General features: G+C 46.4%; 1 protein-coding gene across 2 annotated transcripts; it reads left to right on the top strand.

Moving 5' to 3' along the window:
• Positions 1–1,809: 1,809 nt before the first annotated feature.
• On the top strand, positions 1,810–16,847 carry LOC138744363 (gamma-glutamyl hydrolase-like). 2 transcript variants are annotated; one of them, XM_069900394.1, is made up of 10 exons: positions 1,810–2,148; positions 2,691–2,722; positions 4,907–5,018; positions 6,824–6,874; positions 8,839–8,923; positions 9,377–9,452; positions 11,073–11,179; positions 11,891–11,984; positions 13,892–14,029; positions 16,591–16,847. In XM_069900394.1, exons 1-10 carry the CDS (start codon positions 2,132–2,134, stop codon positions 16,722–16,724), a joined length of 846 nt encoding a protein of 281 aa, XP_069756495.1. In that variant the 5' UTR covers positions 1,810–2,131; the 3' UTR covers positions 16,725–16,847. The 2 variants fall into 2 exon arrangements, with proteins under 2 accessions (XP_069756495.1, XP_069756494.1); XM_069900393.1 differs by having other exon boundaries at positions 9,377–9,515.
• The last annotated feature ends 348 nt before the right edge of the window (positions 16,848–17,195 follow it).

Below are 17,195 nucleotides of genomic sequence, written 5' to 3'. Positions count from 1 at the left end.
TCAAGGGGTGAGCAGAGGCGGGTGAAAGTGGTGCCCACAACAACTCAGTAATTGTATACTGGTCTCATACAATCAGAGGGCGCCGGTCTGTAACACAGTAATAGTGTTCTGGTATCTCACTCTCAGTAACAGTGCATTGACTCGCGCTCGGTAATAGTGTGGCTGATTATCACCCTCAGTAATAGCGTGCCGGGCTGTCACACACGGTGATAGTGCACTCTCCCCTCACACTAATACGGTGCCAGGCTGATACACTCAATAATAGTGTGCCAGGTTATCACACTCAGTAATAGTGTATCAGGATGTCACACTTAGTAATAGTATGCTGGGTTGTCACAATCAGTAATAGAGTATCCAGCTGTCACACCCAGTAATAGTGCGCCAGGCTGTCACAGTAATAGTGTGCCCGGTTATCACACTCAGTAACAGTGCACCAGGCTGTCACACTCAGTAATAGTGTGCTGGGTGATCACACTCAGTAGTAGTGTATCAGGATGTCACACTTTATTAGTATGCTGGGTTGTCACAATCAGTAATAGTGTATCAGGATGTCACACTTAGTAATAGTGTGTCGGGTTGTCACACTCAGTAATAGTGTATCCAGCTGTCACACTCAATAATAGTGTGCCAGGTTATCGCCCTCAGTAATAGTGTATCAGGATGTCACACTTAGTAATAGTATGCTGGGTTGTCACAATCAGTAATAGAGTATCCAGCTGTCACACCCAGTAATAGTGCACCAGGCTGTTCACAGTAATAGTGTGCCTGGTTATCACACTCAGTAACAGTGCACCAGGCTGAAACACTCAGTAATAGTGTGCTGGGTGATCACACTCAGTAGTAGTGTATCAGGATGTCACACTTAGTAATCATGTGCCGGGTTGTCACACTCAGTAATAGTGTATCCAGCTGTCACACTCAATAATAGTGTGCCAGGTTATCACACTCAGTAATAGTGTATCAGGATGTCACACTTAGTAATAGTATGCTGGGTTGTCACAATCAGTAATAGAGAATCCAGCTGTCACACCCAGTAATAGTGCACCAGGCTGTCACAGTAATAGTGTGCCCGGTTATCACACTCAGTAACAGTGCACCAGGCTGAAACACTCAGTAATAGTGTGCTGGGTGATCACACTCAGTAATAGTGTATCAGGATGTCACACTTAGTAATAGTATGCTGGGTTGTCACAATCAGTAATAGAGTATCCAGCTGTCACACCCAGTAATAGTGCGCCAGGCTGTCACAGTAATAGTGTGCCCGGTTATCACACTCAGTAACAGTGCACCAGGCTGAAACACTCAGTAATAGTGTGCTGGGTGATCACACTCAGTAGTAGTGTATCAGGATGTCACACTTTATTAGTATGCTGGGTTGTCACAATCAGTAATAGTGTATCAGGATGTCACACTTAGTAATAGTGTGTCGGGTTGTCACACTCAGTAATAGTGTATCCAGCTGTCACACTCAATAATAGTGTGCCAGGTTATCGCACTCAGTAATAGTGTATCAGGATGTCACACTTAGTAATAGTATGCTGGGTTGTCACAATCAGTAATAGTGTATCCAGTTGTCACACTCAGTAATAGTGCGCCAGGCTGTCACATTCAGTAATAGTGCGCCAGGCTGTCACACTCAGTAATAGTGCGCCAGGCTGTCACGCTCAGTAATAGTGCGCCAGGCTGTCACACTTAGTAATAGTGTGCCGGGTTGTCACACTCAGTAACAGTGCACCAGGCTGTCACACTCAGTAATACTGTGCCAGGCTGTCACACTCAGTTTAGTGTGTTGGGCTGTCACACTCGGTAAGAGTGCATTATTTACACACGTAGACTATTGGTTAACAGTTTGATGGGCCAAAGGACCTCATTCGGTGCGCGGCGTTCCATGCTCGTGTGAACCACGGCTATTTGTCAGTTTGGTGGATGCCGCGTCCATCACCCTCTCCGCTCGGGAGACATCCTCCCGAGGCTGTCGAGTCGCGGTGAAGGGCGCAGCAAGGGTTAACGTGCGGAGTTCCCCGGACTGTTGTGCAAAATGAAAGTGCCTTTGGTGTTGGATGTTTTAAAGCACCCTCCACCTTGAGCACCGCGATCATTCATCTTGAGCATTCGGAGACGGTTTGCGGGCATGAACAGACACACGAAGTGAGAGGGCTCGTAGCAGAGTGGGATCGGGTGGTGTGGGTAGTGTGTGTCGAACGCCCTGGGTGGGAGAACCTTGTTCAGCCGCTGCGGCAGCGAGACGTAACGAACTCTATAGGCGAAACTCCTCGGCACACGGCAGAGTTCAGGGATCTGTTGGGACGGGGTGGCGGAGGGCTGCGAGCCGTCTCCAGCTGGACGTTATTCATAAGGAGAATTAGTATCAACGAGGAGTGCAACTGAGCAGTGATAGGGAAGGTCAGTGGGATGGGAGAGGGTCGGTGGGATGAAGATTAAGGTTGGAGTAGGGGAGAGGCATATACACGAGTAAAGCCGCTTAACTCTACTTGTGATTTTGCCATGGTGGGAGACTCCATGGGCTGAATGACCTATTTCAGATCCTATGTTATATGGTCTTTTCAATGGGTCCTTGGAGCAACTTAGATTGGAAACAAGATGGACATTCCCGAGTGCATCCAGAACCCAGTATCAAACTGCTTCCTACCATCTGTCACACCTCACCCTCTTCTCTTCGATTTCCACAGGACCAGAACGCTGAACGACCGACCCATAATAGGTAAGTGATGCGGCTTTTTCCACTGAGGGTACATGAGATACAAACCGGAGGACATAGGTTGAAGGTGAAAGGGGAAAAGTTTAGGGGGAATGTGAGGGGGGAACTTCATCCCACAGAGAGTGGTGGAAATATGGAACAAGCTGCAAGATGAAGTGGTGAATGTGGCTTAATTTTAATATTTAAGAAGAATTTGGACAAGTACATGGATGCGAAAGGTATGGAGGCCTATGGTCTGTTTCTGTGCTGCAGTGTTCAATTATTCTCTTGGAGTGAAAGCCACTTCCTGAGACAAATGTCTCAGATACACTCAGATCCAGTGGTGCAAACAGGCCAAGGGGCTCAATGGTGAAACTTTGAGAATCGGTTATACATTTCTGAGAGGAGAAATAGCTTTACTCTGGTTGCTGAATTCCTCCAGTTCTCCATCAACCTGAAATGTTAACTATTCTTTCTCCATGGAGAAACACAGGAAGTCCAGATAGATAGTTATAGACAATAGGCTTGATCCTTGTAGAAAAGTGCTACATTTGGGCAGGTCAAATGATGACATAATTCGACAAGAGCTCAAGGGAGTTCATTGGCAGCGGCTGTTATTGGGTAAGCCCACAACTAGCATGTGAGAGTTGTTTCAGGACCAACTAAATAAAGTGCAGGGGCTGGCAAGGTCCAGTGTGAAGGAAGGACAAGGATGGCAAGGTTAGAAAACCTGGGATGGGGAGAAGTCATGAACTTCAAGGAGGAAAAGGAGGCATGTGTCAGGTTCAGGACACTGATGTTAGACAGGGCCCTGGAGGAGTATAAAGCTTGCAGGAAAGAGTTCAAGCAGGGCATTAGGAAGGTCAGAATGGGCCATGGGATGTCCTTGGTAAGCAGGATTAAAGAAAATCCCAGGGCATTTTATATTGTATAAAAACAAGAGGATGGTTAAGAAGATAGGACCACTCATGGACAAAGGAGAGTTACTACCTGGAGTGAGAGGAAGTGGCTGATGTACATCAGTGTTTATTTACTGAGGAGAACATGGACAGTAGTAGAGGGTATCATTTGGAGAACATGAACAGTAGTAGAGGGTATCATTTGGAGAACATGGACAGTAGTAGAGGGTATCATTTGGAGAACATGGACAGTAGTAGAGGGTATCATTTGGAGAACATGGACAGTAGTAGAGGGTATCATTTGGAGAACATGGACAGTAGTAGAGGGTATCATTTGGAGAACATGGACAGTAGTAGAGGGTATCATTTGGAGAACATGGACAGTAGTAGAGGGTATCATTTGGAGAACATGGACAGTAGTAGAGGGTATCATTTGGAGAACATGGACAGTAGTAGAGGGTATCATTTGGAGAGTGCTTCTGTATTTTGAGATCAAGAAAGAGATTTTTTAAAATTTAGACATACAGAACTGTAACAGGCCATTTCAGCCCACGAGTCTGTGGTGCCCAATTTTCACCCAATTAACCTACACCTCTCCCCCCCCCCCCGGTAAGTTTTGAATGGTGGGGCGAAACTGGAGCCCCCGGGGAAAACCCACGCAGACACAGGGAGTATATACAAACTTCTTACAGACAACGGGGGATTCAAACTCCAGTCCTGATCGCTGGTGCTGGAAAGGAATTGCGCTAACGACTATGTCAACCTACCATCCTTGACATTGGAGCTTTTGGCGAACATGAAGTTAGACATCCTCAGGGCCTGATGGGAGATATCCCTGGTTATTGAAAGAAGCAAGTGACCATTTCTACCCACAGTCACTGCCTGACCCATTGAGGCCCCCCAGCATTGTTTGCACTCTCTCCACTGGTGCTTGCTGGCCTGCTGAGAGTTTCCAGCATTTTCTGACAAATTTCCAGTATCTGCAGTATTTTGCTATTGAGTTTTCCTAGCCCCTGGTTTTGCTCTTCTCTTAATCTGAAACATTTTGTCTGCATCAAACATGCCAAGACCTGTGATAAAATTAAAGTTCTCCTTCAGCTGGAAATGAGCTGAGGTCTGGTCACATCCTTGAGCAGAATGAGGCCACCACGCTGGACATTCTATGTATTGCTCTTTCTTGGGGGCCATTCTGCCTTTCCTAGGGGAAGCCCCAGCCTCTCACCTTAGATCTACCAGAGTAATTGGGGGCAGGCATTTGTACCAGTAGTTGCCTGGTTCTGATCCGCATGCCTGTCTTGTCCTCCCACAGGAATCCTGGCTCAGCACACGGTGGATGGCCTGTCCAAAGTGGCCAAGACTTATGTAGCTTCGACTTATGTGAAGTACCTGGAATCAGCCGGCAGCAGGGTGACAGCTATCAGGTATCAGGTGATCCACTATCGGGGGCCGGTCTTCAACTGGTGTGGGGCCAGAGGTCAAAAGTTGCAAAAAAGTAGAAGGTGAAAAGGTCAGGTCAAATGGTGTTGCTTTGGATTTGCATCTGGGAATTGTAGGAGTGAGGAATGGGGATAGGGTGAAGAGAGATGGGAAAGTGTAAGAAGAGGAGTGAGGAAATGATGGGCTTTGAAGGAGGGTGGTGAGGGAGAAGGAGGTTGAGGATAAAGGCGAAGGTGATGGTTAGGGAGGTGGAAGGATGGGGCTGTGAGGGAACTGAGGTGTAATGGAATAATATGGAGGATAGAGAGAGAGAAGTGAGTGAGGATCTCCCCCAGGCCAGTTTGGAAACCATGTGTGTTAAGCAATGAATGGATTGTCCCAACATGATGCCTGTGCATTGGGGCTGCTATACACAATGTGTTAGTTAACAATGAGGTGGTGGTTAGGAAAGGAGGCATTGGAGATATAGAGAAGTGTGCAGATGCTAGAATTTGAATATAATGTGTTGGAGGAACTCAGCGGGTTGATATGCATCAGTGGGAGAAAAGAATAATTGATGTTTCTGGCTGAAACTCTTCTCAGGACTGGGGTGGGGGGGGGGGGAGATAGGGAGGCTGTGCAGAAGGAGCAGTTTAGGATAGAAGGACTGAGGGAGGGGCTGGCTGACACATGGGACTGGCCAGGCAGGCAGATGTGTAACTCACCAGACAAAGGCAGGTGACTGGCAGATTCCAAAGATCATTGACATTGGTTGGAGTCAGGGTTATGATTGAGAATTAGGTCAGGATTAAAGTTGGACTTGCTTTTAGGTTTGAACTGGAACTATGGAAATTGCCCACTGATTGATGAATCACTCTGAATAAAGATCTGCTGTGAAAATCCTTGAGTCCAAATCCATAGACCTCTCAAGGTTGCCTCAGGTTGACATGGTAGTTAAGAAGGCTTATGGTATGTAGAGTTGTGAGGTGATGTTGCAGCTCTATAAATCTCTGGTTGGACCATACTTGGAATATTGTATCCAGTTCTGGTGGCTTTATTACAGGAAGGATGTGCAAGCTATTGAAAGGATGCAGAGAAGATTTACCAGGATTGGAAAATATATCTTATGAGGCAAGGTTAACATAGCTGGGGCTTTTCTCTTTGCAGTGAAGAAGGATGAGAGGTGACTTAATAGAGATCTACAAGATTATGAGAGGCAAAGATAGGGTGGACAGCCAGCACCTTTTCCCCAGGGTAAAAGTAACAAACATCAGAGGACATCTGAAAAAGTGAAGGGAGACATGAGGGGTAAGTTTTTTAGAGAGTGTGCAGGGACTTGGAATGCCTTGTCAGGGGGTGGCTGAACAATAAGGATTTTAAAAGACTGGAAGCACATGGAAGTAAGAAAAATAGAGGGTTATAAGGTAGAGAAGGTGTCATTTTTTTGAGTACGTTGATATTGGTTGGCACAACATCGTGGCCAGAAGGGCAAATAGTGTGCTGCAATGTTCTATGTTCCATGAGGTCAGATAGAATTGAAAAGCACTGAGGAGTATAGTGTTGTGGTTGGAGACTGGGCTGGTTTTGGAGACTAGTATTAGGGGAGCAATTACAAAATAGTTTATGTGGTTTGGAAAGTTTTAGGGGTGGTTTGGAATTGGGTTGGTGGGGTTCATTTGCAGTTGGGTTTTGGGATGAGTTTGTTTGAAAAGCTGGAGATAAGTGGGATAAATTGGGATGGGGTTTGTTTGGGAGACTGAGTTCAGGATGTGATTGGATGTGACTGAAAGCCATGTCTTGTTTTCTGCAGATTGTATCTCACTGAGTCTGAATATGAAAAGACATTTTACTCGATAAACGGGTAGGTGTTTGTGCTTCAATTCCTTTCCCTTGTTTTATCCTCTTCACTCCTCAGGAAGCTTGTGCTCCTAGATTCCTGTGGGCTGTGTCTCGCACGTCCGCAGGGATTCCATCCTGAATATGGGACACCTATGCTGTCCTTGTATCCTGTACAGATCTCAGCACAGAATCACTGGCTGTGCCTGACTCTGCTCCGTCAAATGGGGAGATCAGACAAGCCTTAGGAGCCCCAGTGTTGCCACCTGAACTCATTTCCCCTCCTGAGGTCCATTGCCCCCCTCCTTCCACTCCCCCCCACCCATAATCTGAACCCACCCCTCAGGATCCAAACTCTATCCCCTCGCCTCCATACTCAGCCCCTCAAGGATCCAAACTCCCCCCACCCCGTCATTGCCAATTAAGCCCAAGTAGAGGGCCGTGTCCTTTCAGCCCAATGACTTCCATCTTGTCTCACCCTGCAATGTGTATGGTTCAGCACCATGCGCTGAACGGGCATGATTGGGATGGACAGTGTCATGTGATAATATGATTTTTTTTTAGAACCATAGACCAATACAGCACAGAAAACAGGCCCTTCAGCCCTTCTCATCTGTGCCAAACTATTATTCTGCCTAGTCACACTGACCTGCACCCGGACAATAGCCCTCTGCACCCCTCCCATCCAGGTACCTGTCTTAATTTTTTCTTAAATGTTAAAATTGAGCCCACATTCACCACTTCAGCTGCCAGTGTCTTCCACACTCCCATGTGATCATTGGGTGTGACCAGCTTGCAAGAAACTATAAATCAAAGAAGTACTGTCATGGAACCTGTACAGATTTGCTGAAGGACACCTGTCCTTCTTCCCTGTGGTAAAACACTGCTACTTTCCAAGCAACTTGTTGGTAGAACAGGGTCCCCAGGTCCAAAGTCATCTCCTGTGCTCCCCCTCCACTACCGAGATCCAAACTTACCCCCCATACCATTCTGCACCCCACTCACATGTCTGTCCATGGCTTCATGTACTGTCCCACCATGACAACCCACATATTAGAGGAACAACACGATTTTCCATCTGGTCATTCTCCAGTTTCTGCTAATTACTCTCCATTCTCCCTCTCTTCCTTTCCTCCAGCTGTCCACCCCCTTCCCTCTCCATTCACAGAGCCATCCCCATATCCACCTATTATCTCTTGCATGTAGGACTGGGTTCCTCCCCCTGCCTCTCTCCCCCCTCCATTTTGTTCGGGCACCTGCTGACATTTTGCTTATACCTTAATGAAGGCCTCATGCTCAAAATGTTGGTTCTGTATCTTTATCTTTGCTCTATAAAGTCCAGTTTGACCAGCTGAGTTTCTTCAACATTGTGTTTTTAACCCGCCTCCCTAGGATTGGAACTCATTTCCCCTCCTGAGGTCGACTGCCCCCCTCCTTCCACTCCCCCCCCCTTCCACTCCCCCCCCCCCCCCATAATCTGAACCCACCCCTCAGGATCCAAACTCCATCCCCTCGCCTCCATACTCAGCCCCTCAAGGATCCAAACACCCCCACCCCGTCATTGCCAATTAAGCCCAAGTAGAGGGCCGTGTCCTTTCAGCCCAATGACTTCCATCTTGTCTCACCCTGCAATGTGTATGGTTCAGCACCATGCGCACCCAGAGAAGCTCCTCACACACCCGTCAGAGCCAGGTCAGGCAGCGTGCAATGATGGCTGCCGGGGCAAGGTGTCAGCATAAGGACTTCACTTAATCTGGGGCATGAGGGTGGTGTGCCTCTTCCAGCCTATCCTCCAAGAAGGTGCTCCCACTTGCCTGGTCTCTGAACTGGGCCGGCTAGATCCAGAGACCCTGTCCCTGGTTGTGGGACTGTTGTAGTCTGGTACCTCACGGTACAGCAGTGTTTGGCTCCATTGCTGCTGGAAGGGACTATGGATCCCAACATTCTGGGACCTGTACTTCATGTCACTGACCATCATCTCTCTCCCAGGATCCTGCTCCCCGGAGGAGCTGTGGATCTGCAGATGTCGGAGTTCGCCCGGGTGGCCGGCATCTTCTACAGGCTGGCGAAAGAGGTCAGTTGGCCTGAGTGCATGTGTGTGAGAGTGTTCGTGTCTTAAGGCAAATAATACATAAATCCCAAGGGCCTGACAAGATATTCCTTTGATTCTTGAGGGTTGTAAAGAGAGTTTTTGCTCATTTGCTGGAACTTCAGGAACTGAATTACAGGGAAATGTTAAACTGGTTAGGACTTCATTCCCTGGAGCATAGAAGAATGAGAGAATATTTAAAATTATGAGGGGTGTAGACAAGAGTAAATGTAGATACTTTTCCCACTGAGGGTAGTTGAGATACAAACCAGAGGTTATGAGTTAAGGGTGAAAGGGGAAAAGTTTAGGGGGAGCATTAGTAGGAACGTCTTCACACAGAGAGTCTCTGTTTGTGTGTGTGTGTGTGTGTGTGTGTGTGTGTGTGTGTGTGTTGCATAATTCTACCCTGGGTCTAATGATCCCCTCTGCCTCCCACAGGCCTGTGACCAGGGTGACTACTTCCCAATCTGGGGGACGTGCTTGGGTCACCAGCTACTGATGACGCTCACCGCTGGTGAGAACCTGCTGAGCAGGACTGACAGCGAGAATGTGGCACTGCCACTTGTGTTTACCGACGGTAGGGAGAGCCCAATGTTGGAACTCATCCATCAGAGGAACCAGGGGCATAGCTTTGGGGAGGGGCATCGCTCAGAATGAGCCTATCAACACAAGATGTTGTCCACAGTGGGCGGGACCACAAACGGGCATGATTGGGATGGACAGTGTCATGTGATAATATGATTTTTTAGAACCATAGACCAATACAGCACAGAAAACAGGCCCTTCAGCCCTTCTCATCTGTGCCAAACTATTATTCTGCCTAGTCACACTGACCTGCACCCGGACAATAGCCCTCTGCACCCCTCCCATCCAGGTACCTGTCTTAATTTTTTTCTTAAATGTTAAAATTGAGCCCACATTCACCACTTCAGCTGCCAGTGTCTTCCACACTCCCATGTGATCATTGGGTGTGACCAGCCTGCAAGAAACTATAAATCAAAGAAGAACTGTCATGGAACCTGTACAGATTAAAGAGGAGCAGGTGCTTGCTGTCTTAAGGCAAATAATACATAAATCCCAAGGGCCTGACAAGATATTCCTTTGATTCTTGAGGGTTGTAAAGAGAGTTTTTTCTCATTTGCTGGAACTTCAGGAACTGAATTACAGGGAAATGTTAAACAGGTTAGGACTTCATTCCTTGGAGCATAGAAGAATGAGAGAATATTTAAAATTATGAGGGGTGTAGACAGAGTAAATGTAGATACTTTTCCCACTGAGGGTAGTTGAGATACAAACCAGAGGATATGAGTTAAGGGTGAAAGGGGAAAAGTTTAGGGGGAGCATTAGTAGGAACGTCTTCACACAGAGAGTGGTGGGAGTGTGGAACGAGTTGCCAGCTGAAGTGGTGAATGCAGGCTCAATTTTAATATTTAAGAAAAATTATGACAGGCACGTGGATGGGAGGGGTGTGGAGGGCTACTGTCTTGGTGCAGGTCAGAGTGACTAGACAGAATACTAGTTTTGCACAGACTAGAAGGACTGAAGGGCCTGTTTTCTGTGCTATATTGTTCTATGGTTCTAAAAAAGATCATGTTAACACTCAAAGAATAAGTAGCTCAAGGACTGGCACAACTTTGGAAATGAAACCAAAGGTGTTGACTAAGAATGGGAAGGTCAAAGAGTAGGCAGTGCATAATTATAAAATTCTATAGCTGTTAAATGAACAGTTAAAGTGGGTCCCTTAAAGTTTGAGACAGGAGAAAGTTTATTGAAGAATGCAGAAACACACAAAAAGAATGAAGGTCGTTGGGCATTGAGTGAATGAGGAACTGAAGGAAATGAACTTGTGAAAAGTACTTTTGGAGAAATGGCTGAAACTGAAAGGTGGTAAATTGCCAGGAGCAGATCATCTGACCCCCAGGGTTTGTTGGGGGTGGCTGTGGAGAGAGCAGTGGCTGTCGTGTTGTTGTAATTTAGGAGAACACAGTAACAGGCCCTCCCATCTCCAAACCTAACCCTAAGTCCCCAGCACCGACTGTCACTCTGAATCCCCACCCTCTCACTGAGACTCCCCCACCCACCTGATTTGACCCCCACCTCCGCACCCACTGACTCCCATCTCGTTACATTCCAGCAACAAAATCGTGCAAAATGTTCAAGGATTTCCCTGCGGAGATGATGAGAGTTCTGTCGGATAAACCACTGACTGGAAACTTTCACAGATACAGCCTCACACTACAGGTGAGAGAGGGTCAGGCCAGGGGGAGGGTGAGGGCAGACAGTGGGAATGAGGGAGGGGAGAGTGAAGGGGAAAGCTAGAGAGGGAAAGGTGCGGAGATTGGTGGTCTGGTATGAGGGGGAGAGGCAGCAGGAGTGAGCATGGAGGAGAGATGGGAGGGGGAGATGACATGGCAAGGAAGGGCAGGGTGAGGGGAGGGGAGGAAAGGAGGGTGGGGATGGGGAAGGAGGGGTGGGAGCAGGGGGAAGTGGAGGAGAAGAGGGGAGGGGGAGGGAATGAGGAAGGGAACAGAAGGGCAGGAGTGTGGGAGGAGAGGGGAATAGGGTGGGAGGGGAGGAGATTGTAGGAAGGTGGGAGGGAAAGGAACAAGGGGGAGGGAAGGAGTGTTGGAAGGGAGGGGAAGAGGAAAGGAGGAGGGGTTGTGGAGGGGAGGGCAAGAGTGTGGGAGGGGAGGGGAAGTGTGGGAGGGGAGGGGAGTGGTGTGGGAGGGGAGGGGAGTGGTATGGTAGAGGAGAGAGAGCAAGAGGAAGGAGACAGGGAAAGGGCAGGAAGGTGAGGAATGGGGTGTGTTGGAATGCTGTGCATGGGTTGAGAAGACGAGGAGGGTTGAGTGACATGGAGGTGTATTAACTGATCCCCAATACCTTGAGATGAGTTGTTGCATGATCTCTGGGCTCACTCTACGGAGGGACTAACGTGGACATTAATTTTAGGCCTTTGAAGGAAACGAGAAGCTGCGCTCATTCTACAGACTTATCTCCACCAACACCGACCGGCAGGGGGTCACCTTCGTCTCAACCATCGAAGGTAGGTTACCAAAACTAATACTGACGCAAAATCAGCTAATCCCTTTTACAATAGATAACCTTTCCTTTAGAGAATGGGAGAAAAAAGGGATCAAAAGAATAGAAAATTGCTTTTCGGGAAATAAATTATTATCCTTTGAACAAATGAAGGATAAATATAATATAACTCACGATACAGTGTTGGCATACTACCAACTGAAATCCTACTTGAAGGACAAATTGGGAAGCAGTCTGAGGTTACCAGAGGGAAGTAATTTTGAATATGTGATTACAGACACAATGATAATCAAAAAATTTATAACAAACATGTATATTAAACTACAAGAAAAGGAGAATGAGGAAACAAATGGTAAAACTAAACAAAAATGGGAACAAGATCTAAACATAAAGATAAAGAAGGAAACATGGGAGAAGTTATGCTCAGGAACTATGAGAAATACAATAAATACGAGGTTACGTATGATACAATATAACTGGATACACAGGCTATATATTACACCTCAAAAGTTAAATAAATGGGACCCAACAGTATCTGACAGATGTTTTCGCTGTAAAAAGGAAATGGGAACAACAATTCATGCAATCTGGACATGTGAGAAAATGAACATATTTTGGGAAGATCTAAACCAGATATTAAATAAAATCACAAAAAGCAATATACCAAAAAACCCAGAGATCTCCTCCTAAGTAACTTAAAAAACAAAGAATTTGGACTTGATTTGGATGGTGCACAAAAAAGATTTGTTATGATAGCCCTAGCTGTAGCAAAAAAATGTATTATGTCAGCCTGGAAATTAGAAGATAACTTGAGAATACAACAATGGTATATAGAAATGAATAAATGTATTCCATTAGAAAAAATAACCTATAATTTAAGAAATAATATTACAATATTTGAACAAATATGGGAGCCATACATGAAACACAATAGAGAAAACCCTCCGGGGACATCTACCACCTAAAATGACAGAAGGAGAAGAGAATGAAAAAAATTGACTCAGTGGAATTTCTTGTTTATTTTTATTGAGTGACAACATTGTTTGACGGGTTTAATGTATCTTAGATTCTGAACTTTAAATGAATGGGAGGGGAGGTAGGGAGGGTGGGATGGGAAGAGGGGGGGGGAAAACAACACTATATATTTGAAAAGGAAAATGTATGTATCTTGATCAATGTGGTTTATAGTGTGAAAAATAAAAAAAAATTAAAAAAAAAACATCGAAGGTAGGGATAGCCAAGAAGAGGGTTAATCAGTTCTGGACCCTTAAGTGTCCTTCCTGCCCCTACCCCTCCATCCCAGATATGTGAGGCCTCACACAGGCAGATCTCCAGAGCTCGCTGGGATAATACTTTGGAGAACCCCATAACCACAATATGAGTTCCATGATGGAGGGATTAGGGTATAGTTGGGAGTGGGGGGGGTGAGGGGCAATAAAGCTGAAGGATTTGTCTGTGGCCTGGGGGAATCAGCTGTGAGGGGTAGAGATAGTCTTGCACAATGGGGATAGGAATGGGTCAAGCAATGGGTCCAGAGTGCTGAGGACATGCGGTAAGTGGACTGTGAGGTGATCAGAGACAGGACGCCGTCGTGTTCAGCACCATGTGCAGGTGGTCTGTGAGCAGGAGGAACTGACTCCTGTTCCCACTGTGGGACTGGCACTGCACTGCAGCTGGTACTGCCAACACATGGTGCCTCATCTCAATGAGTGGCACACCCTGTGGCACACTCATCCTAATCACTAGCGCACACCCTGACATGCTTGTCCCAATCATGACACACCCATGTGGCACACTCATGCCAATCACTGGCACGCACCCTGACACACTTCTCCTAGTCAATAGCTCACACACCTGTGACACTCGTGCTCCATGTGTTCCCTGACTGAGCCAGTTTCATCTGCCTTGCAGCATTCCGATATCCGATTTATGGCACCCAGTGGCATCCGGAAGCCAACCGCTACTTCTGGAAAGAAAGTTTGGAAGCTCCACACTGTCCCCTGGGAGTCCGTGTATCCTACCTGTTGGCAGAGTTCTTCGTGAATGAAGGTACGTCTGCAGAAAATTCAGCTGGTTCCTCTTACCTGGTACAGTGGAATCCTCACCGCCAAAGGAAGGAGTGAGGGACAGAGGAGGGAGGGAGGAATGGAGGGAGGGAGGGCTAAAGAGGGCAGTGGGGATCTTACTGCAGGGAGTGGGTGGTGGGGCATCTCCTCACCACAGACTCTGACACAGAATCTCCAAGCAACAGACATCCCTTGGCCAGCGTGTCCTCCCACCCATCTCCATCTCCAGGAGATGGGCGGAGATAAAGGAGCAGGTTTCACCTGTCAGAAATGTTGGTGAGACCACAGAGGCAGTTCTAGGGGTGGTGGGGGGGCAGAAAGGATTCAACAGGTGTTTGCATGACTGATGTTCAGTTATGAGGAGAGGCTTGGAGGTTTCTCCCTGGAGCATGGGAGGCTGAGGAGGACCTTGTCGAGGTTTAGAACAGCATAGAGCAGGTAAATGGTCACAGTTTATTCTGTAGGCCAGGGGTCACTAAAACAGGAGGGTAAGAAGGGAAAGATTTAAAAATGACCTGAGGGATACAGAGGGTGATGGGTGTGTGGAAAGAGCTGCTAGGGTTAAATCGGATACAGTTGTTACATTCAAAGGACATTTGGACAGGAACATGGATAGTGCAGTACACGACTGTGGCAGAGAAATACAGTAGGTCATGTAGCATCTTTGGGAAGTAACGGGGAACCAATTTCCTATGGATGCTACATGACCTGCTGAGTTTCTCCAGCATGTTTGGGGGCTGCATTCGACCCCAACATCTGCAGATTCTCTCGTTGAATTAGGAACATGGATAGGAACAGTTTCCAGTTACATGGGCCTGCTCCAGTAAGAAGCTTCAAGTTCAAGTTTATTTATCATCCAATTGTACAAGTACCTGAAGAAACAGTGTTCTCCAGTCCACATAGAACACATACAGACATAACACACATACAGACAAATGCTTTATATACATATATTATGATAAATATTATTGTTAAATAAATAGTTGAGTCACGGAGGGTTAGTATGAGGAGTTTATCAATTGTCAGCAGTGCCAATGCTGTAGATCCCTGTGACTCCAAATCTGAAGGCATTAGACAGAAAATGTGATTTGGCCAAGCCTATTCTAACAGGGATGTGTGACCGCAGTAGTCATGTGTCTCCAACAGAGCAATAAGAATGGAACCAGGGAATGTCTGTGAGACAGTACACGAGCACTAGACGGCAGGAATGGTTCAGCTGCAGCCTTGACAGGTTCTCCTGGTGGAGAAATGGTGGAGGGTGGTTCTCCTAGGGCAGCACAGTTCGCACAACGATTAGCGCAACACTGTTATAGCGCCAGCCCAGCGACTGGGACAGGGGTGGGGGTTCGAATCCCACGCCGTCTGTAAGGAGTTGGTGGGTTTTCCCCAGGAGCTCTGATTTTCTCTTGCCCTTCAAAATATACCACAGTTGTAGGTTAATTGGGTGGTATGGGCTCATGGGCCAGAGGCCTTTCAAAATGCTGTATGTCTAAAAAAAAAGGAATGGGGAAGTCCTGGCTGGATGGCCATCTGGTTGACTGAATGGATGACCAGAGGTACTCCATTACAACACAGGGAAATTGGAGCAGGGGGTGATCACAGCACCAACTGTTCTCCTCCAAAAGTCATCACTCCTCCAACGTAACCAACTGTCTGTGTTGATGGTTGTTCCTTAGGGTGGGGAGGGTAACATTTTTACACAGCTACCAGAGGAAGTGGGTACAATTACAATGTTTAAAAATCATTTAGACAAGAACATGGAGAGGAAATGTTTAGAAGGGTAAGGGCTGAACACAGGCAAATGGAGCTATCAAAGGCAGCCATGTTGCTCAGCATAGGAGAGTGGGGCTGAAGGGGTTGCTTCTGTGCTATGTAACCTGATAACTCCTTGATTAACCTACCCCTACTTCCTGATGTGGTTCTTTAAATTATTTTTAAAAAATTTAGACATACAGGACGATAACAGGCTATTTTTGCCCACGAGTCCATGCCACTCAATTTACAACCCTGGTATGTTTCGAATGGTGGGCAGAAACTGGAGCCCCTAAGAGGAAACCCACGCACACATGGGGAGAATGTACAAACTCCTTACAGAAAGCACCAGATTCGAAACCTGGTTGCTGGCGCTGTAACAGCGTTGCTAACCATTCCCCCTTTTAGACATGTACTAAGAAATACTGTAAACCTTAAAATTATTTTACAAGATTTAGAAATAAGTCAACTTTAAAGTTCAAGTTCACTCTGGTGCATTTGCAATAATACACAATAATTCCAACAGCCATTAGTTTGCGATTATGACATTCAAATAGGAATAACAAAGATTTCAGTGTTTCCTAACCTTGGGAGAACGCAAGTCAGGCAGACATGCAGAACTTATCTTCTACCAGCTGCATTCCAGCAGGAACTGTTTCGGAAGGGGAGGTACCATATGAAATTTGCATTTCCTCCAAATGTTCCAGTTATGTCCCAGCACTGATCTCAGGCTTTCCCAGTCATTGACCTTGCTCCTTTCTCCTTTTGTAACCTACTGTGTTCCCTCAAAAGCCAGGAGAAATTTTCACCATTTCGAGAAGAAAGAAGAGGAGGAATCTGCCCTCATCGATCAACACATGCCCAAGTTCCTGGGTGACAAGAGCTCCTTCCGAAGCGTCTACCTCTTTGACCTGCTGGGTGACTGAACATTTGCATCTGGACATTGTATATGACTATAAACTCTTTAATATTATCAACCAATAACTCCACAAATGTACAGGCTGAATAGCACTTTGAATATAGAGAAAACCATGCATTTCTGCATTTACCAAATATATTTTTTATGAATAAAGTTTATTTTTGAAATAAAGGGTTACACCTTTTGCCTCAATATATGGTGCTTTACTCATTGAGTTAGAAGATAGGACATTACGGCAAAGTACAGACCCTTCAGCCCTCGATGTTATACCAAACTATATATTCCTACTAAAAATACTAAACCCTTCCTAACTTGTAACCCTCTATTTTTCTGTCATCCATGTGCCTGTCTAAGAGCCTCTTAAATGCTCCTAATGTTTCAGCCTCCACCATCACATTCCAGGGACCCACAACTCTCTGTTTAAAACTTACCCCTAATGTCTCCCCTAAACTTCCCTCCCTTCACTTTGTACAGATCT

The sequence above is a fragment of the Narcine bancroftii genome, chromosome 10, assembly GCF_036971445.1.
Source record: "Narcine bancroftii isolate sNarBan1 chromosome 10, sNarBan1.hap1, whole genome shotgun sequence".
Classification (NCBI taxonomy): domain Eukaryota; kingdom Metazoa; phylum Chordata; class Chondrichthyes; order Torpediniformes; family Narcinidae; genus Narcine; species Narcine bancroftii.
This window is presented reverse-complemented; position numbering and strand designations above follow the sequence as displayed.

Bases quoted from the DNA above. Each gene is read 5' to 3' on its own strand.
- LOC138744363 (XM_069900393.1), top strand. The intron at 8,924-9,376 runs GTCAGTTGGCCT...TGCCTCCCACAG, and splicing joins TCTACAGGCTGGCGAAAGAG to GCCTGTGACCAGGGTGACTA. The intron at 9,516-11,072 runs GTAGGGAGAGCC...GTTACATTCCAG, and splicing joins GCCACTTGTGTTTACCGACG to CAACAAAATCGTGCAAAATG.